The 8,942-nt window shown below is 50.6% G+C and overlaps 1 protein-coding gene across 1 annotated transcript in view; it reads right to left on the reverse strand.

The window, feature by feature from the left end:
* The window catches only part of Wdr1 (WD repeat domain 1), a 33,819-nt gene that overhangs the window by 22,560 nt on the left and 2,317 nt on the right, over window positions 1–8,942 (reverse strand). The window contains exons 2-3 of the mRNA XM_013023906.1: window positions 8,751–8,872; window positions 465–555 (exon numbers count right to left, since the gene is read on the reverse strand). Of these exons, the coding sequence (XP_012879360.1) occupies window positions 465–555; window positions 8,751–8,872 (213 nt within the window). The remainder of the gene's footprint in view (window positions 1–464; window positions 556–8,750; window positions 8,873–8,942) is intronic.

Raw genomic sequence — 8,942 nt, forward strand, 5'->3', positions numbered from 1 at the left:
CCCCCCCCCCCCCCCAGGCCCCAGCTTCCCACTGAGCCACACAGAAAGCCCAGGCTGGAGGGCAAAGGCCAGGCCTCACACACAATGCCAGCTGGCTGGGAAAGGAGCAGCAAAGTAAGGATGACACAAAACATAGCGTGCTTGCGCACATGCACACAAACACACCATCAGGGTAAAGCCACTAGAGACTTTGGCTAGCCTCACAGGGGTATTCTTGCTGACCTGCAAGTTAGAGTCTTCTAGAACATGTAAAATGAAAAATGTACTTTCCAGAATAAAGGCTAGGCCTGCAATGATGCATTCTGGTGGCTTCTATTTCATTGTCAGCCCCAATTAAAGATCATTATCTGAATCCTCCTTGCTCCTAACTAATCCACATCTTTCTAAGGTAGCAGAGCCCAGGCTAGCCCGGCCCTGATGCCCTCTGGGCCCACAGCACACGCATCCTGGGCTCACATAGGTACCTCCAGATGCAATGTAGAATCCACTGGGCGCATACTTGGCCACCACCACCTGATGGGCATGCTCTGTGTAGATGTCCGCAATGGCTGGGTTCTGCAGGGAAAAGAGCATACAGTAAATAGGAGGAATCAGGCAGCCACATGGTGCCCCTCCCTGATCCACAGAAGCGGGGAAAGGACGCACACCAATACTTTAGTAAGCTGTCAGAGGAACCAAAAGACTGACCTAAGGAAGCCTGTGAAATTCCTTTCCTCCTAATGTGTGGAAACCTGTCAGCTGTGTCTCCTCTGGTGCTGGCTCCCCTGTGCATCACTGAGTCTCTCATGGACACCCCCCCCCCCCCCGTGTCTGATCCCATCAGTTCCCAGAGGCTCTCAGAGCAGGCATGGGGCCGGGGGCCTTCTTTGAAAAAAATGCATAGATCAAAGGCTTGCTTTGTGGCAAGAATGGAGCCTGCCTTTGGAACTAGGATCATCCTCAGTCCTCAGCAATGAGGACCGGGCGTGACATTTTCTAAAAGTGGATGTCTCCCCCTGTGCCGCCCCCACTCTCAATGGTCTCCACAGTCAAGCATTCTTTTGGGAAGAAATAAAGATGTGGCCATCTATTCTGGTGCTCCTGCTGTCAGCTTCATAAACCAAGGCTTTTGGGTAAAGAGGCATCTTTCAGACTCAGGGTTAGGACACAGCAGGGGTGTGTGGGAGGGCTGTTCAGCTTTCTAGAACCCCAACCTGCTCAGGCTGCTTGCAGCCCCTTCCATCTCCCTCTGAACCACCAGGAAATCTCAGAGGACCCCTAGCTGCCATTCCACAGACCGAGACCAGCCAATATTGTTAGCTAGCTTGTGGCATGGCCTGTGTAACCTGTCTGTGTACACTGCTCCCTCAACCAGCCTGTCTTCACTCCTCTGATCTATCTGCCAGCTCACTGAAGCCTCCCAGGACCATTCAAAGGGGCTATTTACTGTGTTTCTCAGGCAGCCACAGCACCCAGCGCAGTCCCTCAAATTCTCGTTCACCTCCTAGTTCTGTGACCTCATCTCTTCAGCCAGCAAAGTGCTCAATAAATGGTTTTGGGAAGGAAAACATTTCTAATCTTTCATCTCTATGAATTAACACAGCATTATCTATCACATGTGATTCATACATTATCTATCTTGAAAAAAAACCTGCTAATGAAATTAGAAAGATGGAATATCCAAAACAGACATTACAAAATGACAAATAACCCATTGACCAGGCACTCAACATCATTTAGCTTTATGGAAAATGTCAATCAAAAGTACAACGGCTGAGAGTCATAGAAAGACTGATACCACTAGTGTCGGTCAAGGATGGCGGATGCTGGTACAAATGTAAAACAGTGAGAGCTGGAAACAATCAGCAGTTACTTAAAAGGTGGACAGAGGTATCATAAAAGGATCCCATTGCCTGGTACCTCCCAAAGGCAGGAAAGCAAGGGTCTGCAGGAAGGCCTGAATCCATGATAGCCCCAATCTGGGCCTAACCTGGCAGGATGGAGGGCATCAACCATGGGAACAGAGAAATTGGGTTAAGTGTGGTCCACCTACTCAGCCCAACCCTGCTCAGCAACAACAACAAACTACGAACAGGCAACCAGAGTGAATCTCAAAGGCTCTGTGCTCATTATGCAAAGGCATAGGAAAGAACACACTGTGTGACTCCTTTAAGAAGTTCTAGACAAGGGGACTTCAGCCACGAAGATCAGCAGCTGTTGTGGGCTGGGCAGAAGGACAACAGCATGCCTACCGAGGCCAAGAGGCCTTTTGGAATGATGGGAATATTACCATAACTGTGCCCACGGTTATGAGACAAGATAATGGTTTCAAAATCCAAGCTATGTTGTTTCTAAGCCACACCCACTGAAGTCAACCCACTCTTCACAGAGAGGCTCTGACGTGGTGGATCAGGTTCCCTCACACACCACCAGGTAGATGCAGCCACACAGCAAGTGCGGCCTAGAAGTTGGATGAGGGCCCTATGTTGCTGTACCATGGGACCGTCCCCCCCCTCCTCCCCCCACACACTGGACTTCACTGTGAAGCACGGTGACTGCCTCCCAGGCCACACTGCCTTCCCAGGGGCAAGCAAGTCTGCAGAAGTGATCCCAGGATGGGGAATGACGAGGCTGGGCCCCGGGAGGAAATTCTGTCCCTAAAATTCCTTCCCCTAAATGGTCAGGGATCTGTAAGCAGGGTGTGTAAAGCTCAGAAGGGCAAATCCTGTGCTGGGCTGGATGAATCACACACACATACTCACTCTCTCTCACTCTCGTTTGTATTCTAAATACAACTGGGTCAGCCATGGGGTGAGAGACTCCAAATTACAGATAATGACTTACATCTGAGTCAGCGCAGCAGCTCCTCCCTACTCGACTCAAACGCGGTGGGAGCCGCTACACGCACCAGGAGCCGGAGAAGCCTGCCTATCCCGGTGGAGCCCTGGTCCTCCCTCAAGATGCGGTGGGAGCTGCTACACGCACTAAGCCTGCCTGTCCCGGTGGAGCCCTGGGCTGTCAGGGAGCTTCATCACCAGGCCTGCTGATATCACATCCCCTGCGGCCCCTCTCCCTGGCCTCCTCAATCTCAGGGAAGCAGGTCTAGAATGAGAGAAGACCGGAAGGAGCCAATTTCAGGAGCACCAGGGTGGTTACAGCTGTGGGAAGGGCCTCCAGCCTCATTCCCCCATTCAAAACAGCCGCAGGGTGATCTGTGCCGGGTGCTGCTCCCCCCCCCGCCCCCCACTTCCTTCCTGTGCTGCTGCAGGCAGGTCCAGCTCCGGCTGGGGACATAGGTCTCCAGGCTGAAAGCAGGAAGCCCTGGCTCTCTCCCCTCGGGCCTGCCCAGTCTTCCATTTTTCCACCCACCGCCTTTGTAATCCGGTTCTTCCTGTCCCTTCTGGGCACAGCCACCATAACTAAACCAATTCCTCCATGTCCCACCACACAGCCATGGTTTACACGACACCCTGCCACCCTGTCTTGCCCAGGAACCAGTGCTCTCTTCTGGGAGCCCTGTCACATGGGAGAACGAAACACACACTCCCCATCACCCTGACTGTATGTCCTGCAGAAAGGCTTCCGGAAGGAGTGACACAACCAAGCCACCCAGGGCAGGGTGCAAATGCAGGACCCATGTTCTCTACTCTTCAAGGTGAGGTCAGATCCTAGGCTACCTATGACAGTTCAGGACTCAGGCTCTCATCTCAGCTCCTAGCCCTGGGTGAATACATTAGAACATGCTAGAAGGTGGGAGGCCTCGAAACCAAACATTTTGGCAGGCAATACAGTGCTGCAGGCGGGGAATCCTGTGCAGAGGGTCCCCTAGTCCCAGAGAAGAACGCCCCACTGTCCACCTGGACAGGACCCTGCTTTTCTGAGTACACTGGTGCTAGAGAAGGCAGATTCTGGGATGTCTGGGCCAGTGTACAGCACGCAAGGTCCTCTGTTCACTGGTGACTGGGGATGATCTTGGACTACCTCCCAGAGAGCAGCACTTACACTGCAGGCTAAACTCAAGAGGCCAGGGCTACTGCTTCACAGCCACCCACAGCTTTCCCTGGGGGCCCAGCAGTGGATGCCTGTTGTGACTCACACAAAGCAGGACCCATCCCAAACCCCGTGAACTCTAGGTGTGTACTGTTGGTGTGCGGAAGCAGGACCATTTCTACTTTACCTGCCCCAAGCTCCTGCCTTTTCTCTTTACCTCACAGATGGCAGATAACCCTCTTGTCTCCTAACTGGGGAAGGAAGAAGCACATCTAAACCTGCAGGAAGTCCAGAGGGGCTGACAAGACCCCAGTCTCGTGCTATTTCCTGTCTGGACTTTCATCACATCTGCCATGTCTTGGGAGAGCTATTCATCTCCTAAGACCACGGTCTGTTGTATGTAGGGGAGATCAAAATACAACTCTACGTGGTCTAGTGGTATCTAAATGTGCCACCCTTCTCTTTTGCAGGACATATGGTTCTCCCTTGTTCCCCCCGCCCCCAACCCAGGATATTCTTGGAAGTACTCAACCCAATGGGCAAGGTTATTTACTGGGATTCTCAAAGCCAGCACGAGTGGTATTTGGGCTGGTTAATTCTGTCTCTGGATGGTCCTATGCCACATCTCCGGCTTCTCTCCATTAGATATTGGCAACACCATCTTCAAACATGGTCAGTACCCAGCAGGGAGTTTTAAGGGGGGGGCAACTCCCCCCCCCAGCAGCAATGATGGACCTCTTGTCTTGGCCCTGTGGCTTATGGGCATAGCCCAGAAGATCCTGGCTTAATGGATGGGTGCTGGACACATCAAGAACCAAGAGATGGCTGTACCAACTGATGAGATGCATTAATCTCCAAGCAGTTTCCTAATTGGCTTTCTGGACTCAAATCTTAGCTTCACACCGAACTTTCTGTACTGTAGGGTTGACTATGCTCTTGTCTACCTACCAGTGGCCGGGGGAGACAAGGCCAGGGTCCTGCAGAGCTGCCTGAACCACACACTCCTGTCTCATCCCCAAGGCCTCAGCCACTAGCCTGGCTTCACCTTACTGGTCCCACTGCTCCTTCTTTGACCCCTTAACCCCCTAGTCCCTGACCCCTATACCCACCCCTCCCCCCACCCCCGCCTTTCCCTCACATGGATTGTGGTCAGGCCGAAGGGTATGGGCTCTTGTTGGTCCAGTTCATCTAGTACACTACCAGCCTCTGTTGTGCAGTTTATATCACCATGACAGTAAACTCCATGTGGCAGGCCTCTGAACCTGTGGCTGCTGGCCACCCTGGACTATGTGGCTAGACAAAGGGTCTTATTCAGTCCTCAACCCATGTCCATGAACATAAAGGGGATACTTGTACTTGAGGCTGGAAGCATCTGGCCAAATCCAAATATATACTTGGTTATATACAGCAATGTTAAACAGCTATATTTTATTCCCTAGAGGGTGCTGGTGACTCATGCCTATAATTCTAGCTACTCAGGAGGCTGAGATCTGGTTCAGACTAGCCTAGGCAAGAAAGTTCATGAGACTCATATCTCCAATTAACCACCAGGAAACCAGAAGTGGTGCTGTGGCTCAAAGTGGTAGAGCACTAGGCTTGAGTTAAAAAGCTCAGGGACAGCACCTAGGCCAAGTTCAAACACCACAGCTGACAAATATATATTTGTGTGTGTGTGTGTATATATATATATATATATATATATATATATATATTCCCTGAAGTTTAATTTCATTTTATAGACCTAAGGTTCCCAAATGTAAGTTTTGGCTCTATGATCTAGGACAGGTAAAGTCCTGCATGCAGGAACTCTGCCCCAGGTTAACTTCCTTGAAGAAAGGTACATACTTTCTTACCACACACAGCCTTACTTCTGGAGCTTTCTCCTGGATTAGTTTGCAATTGGCCTCTATTACATGTTTTATCCCTGTAGAGAATTTCCTCTTTTAGAGAAGCAATGGGATGTGGGATGTATTGAGTGAAAGAACTAAGAAACATCCCACTGCTATGAGCTTGAGAAATTGCTTTTCTCACGAAAACAACTTGTAAGTCAGCAAAACAACTGATACACGTATCTCCCAAAAGGAAGTTGCAAGAGTATACTTTAGTAAGTTTAAATGGTGGGTAATGTAAATTTAGATGCAGGAAAGCTGGGCATAGTGTTACAGGCCTATCATCCCCCAAACTCAACAAAGGAGGCAGAAGGATCATGAATGCCAGGCTAGCCAGGGCTACATGAAAGAATCTACATTTTATGCAATCTACATCTTCTTTCCTTAGGCAGTAAAACCTTTGTGGCATTCAGATCCACGGCTCAAGCAGTTGCCACATGCCAGGCCTGGGAGAAGCTTGCTTTAATGGAGCTAACCGATATCTAGCTAGGAAGGAAAGGCAGACACCAGTGCACATTCAGAAATGGCAGCAGCCTCCATGTCAGCTTGTTTCACATTCAATTAGCACTATGCAACAGAAAAGGCTAGGCTTTTAGCAGAAACCCTTCTAATAAGGTGGTTATCTGAGGAAAAGGAGCAAGCCTTGTGGACATTGAAGAAAGAATATCTATGTAAGGGCATAGCAGGTCCCAGGAGGGCTATGTGGCAAGTTGGAGAATCAGGGAGGCATGTGTGCCTGGGTCTGACAGAGGAGAGCTGGGCTGAAACCATAATGGAAAGGACCCTGGCTTTCACTGATGGAGGGTACAGAGGGGAAGAGTCAAGAGTGACTGTCTCCCTGTCTGAAGAGAAGCTTTCCTGATAGGAAAGCATAAACCATGGGTGGAAAGAGGGAGTCATTGTTTTTTTTTTGTTTGTTTTCAGGGCTGGAGGGGATAGCGTAGGAACAGTAATAATCTGTCAGATTTGCTTGTGGTCAGCATAACCAAATGGGTATGGTAGCTAACCGAGTCAGAAGGGGACATTTAGCAGCAAGTTACAAGAAAATTCCAATTCTGGCATGATGTATATAGGGTGTAAGATACCAACAGACATTTTGCTCCTCTATGATGTGGCCCTTGCTGCTTTTCTCCCTTCTTCCTGACCCCATATTCTAACCAGATACCTGAATGTTCACAGGAATTCACCTTTCTCCCTGATAAAATCAATTTTGCTTGAGGACCAGTAGCCCATCAATCAAAAGATTATCTGACAATATCCAGCATAGGAAAGAACATTCTGAAAGCACCCCATGCTGTCTGGGGCAGGAAGATGCATGTTCAGGACAGTAGGGTTTTAAATTCCAGAGAGGGCAAAGAATAGAGAGCTCAAACAAGTGCTGATCGAGCTCCATAAGTCAGGAAGCATTTTCTGCAAAGGGATGCATGTCTCTGGTGGTGAAATCGGCCCCTTTCACCTTGCTGAGCAGGACTCCTCTGGGAGTATCAGGCCACTGTAGGTGGAAGGGAGAAGCTGGCATCATACCAGACAGAGCAAGTACTCCATGCAGTGCCCCCAGCTGGAAGCAAATGGAGAGTGCAAAGGCAGGAGATTTTGTCAGGGCAAAACCACATATCATACTGCCAGGTCCTCACTCCACTGTGTAGGCCCTTAGTGATGGCTTCCCAGTCATAGGAAGCTGGATCCACTTTCCAGGAAACCATGTGACTAGCAAGTTGTTAATATCTTCAAGGCAAGTTTGCACCTGTCTCCCCCCCTCAAGTGAGGGGCCCAGCAGTCAATCCCTGGCAGGGCAGAAACCGTCAAGAGTCCTTTTCTTTCAGCAATAGCTGGCTTACCCAGACACAGGAATAGAGCTAGCAAAACCACAAACCAGGGAACGATCTCTCATTTTACAGAAAAGGTAACACTCCTGTGTGCTCTTAGCCAGCTGTGAGGATCCCAGGACGGAATGTGTACCTATGAGCCACAATCTCAACCCACATATGCTTCTGGATGCAGACTGGAGCCAAAGCTGGCATCCCTGTGAGGAATGTGAATACCAGCCCCTTACCAAGCACAACACAGAAGCCACCACCAACAGCTACTACCCAACCCGTATCCTTGCGAAGAAAAACAAGCACCACCTGGTAAGGGGAAAGGGTAGACAATCAAGCTGGGTCATTTCAATAATTATAGGAGAATAACAAGAACCTGGCAAGGATTTCCCAGGTGCTGGTGCTGGAAGCTTCAGCCGGGTACAGAAGGCCTGCAGAGAATGATTCATAGGAATAAACTGGTTCCTGTTTTTGCTCTGAGGCACAGATCCATAACGGCAGATCAGGCTAGAGTCCAGAGTGTTGGGTGTGTTCGTACCGGCTCTGCTCTGGCATACAGGGAAATCTCGGGCACCAATATGACTGAGCCTGAAGTGTTTCCCCAGTGTTCCATGGATGCCAGGCATGGAGGGCCTTGAGGACAACCGACTCATTCATTTGGTCAGGGGAAGTGGAGGAGGATCATCACCTCACCATCTTCCTTTTTTTATTTTTACCCCAGAGAAATGTGGTCTCAGAAGAAACCCAAGGCACTTTTCACCCCAAGATCAAGTAGCCAACTGGCCGGGTCTGTCTGGCGCCTCAAACCCAGAGACATGGAACTAACTCAAGTCTCAGTTTCCCCAGAAGAAAAAAAAAAAAAAGAAGGCCTGGACGATGAGACCATCTCATCACTGCCAGGTGGCGGCTGTAGGGGGTGTGGTGTGGGGTGTGTGTATGTGTATGGGGGGGTTCCCTCACCTTCCCCAGGCCGCTCAGCCCATGGGGGTGGGGACGGGAGGGAAATCCTGCCCTCTCCCGTGGCGTGCACAGGCAGACAGCACGAGGCCCCGTGGGCATGGGGGGGGGTACTCACGTCGATGTTCCTCAGGATGACGCACTTGCCATTGGTGTACAGGAAATTGTTGCCCTTCGGGTCCCCGCCGAGAATTTTGGAGACGCCCCTCTCCACCTGGGGGAGGCTGGCGAACACCTTCTCTGCGGAGACACAAGGCGGGGCGCACGTGAGGCTCGGCGGCGGCGGGGCCCCGGGCCCGCCGCGGGCCGG

Source organism: Dipodomys ordii, unplaced genomic scaffold (assembly GCF_000151885.1).
Source record: "Dipodomys ordii isolate 6190 unplaced genomic scaffold, Dord_2.0 Scaffold71, whole genome shotgun sequence".
Lineage (NCBI taxonomy): Eukaryota > Metazoa > Chordata > Mammalia > Rodentia > Heteromyidae > Dipodomys > Dipodomys ordii.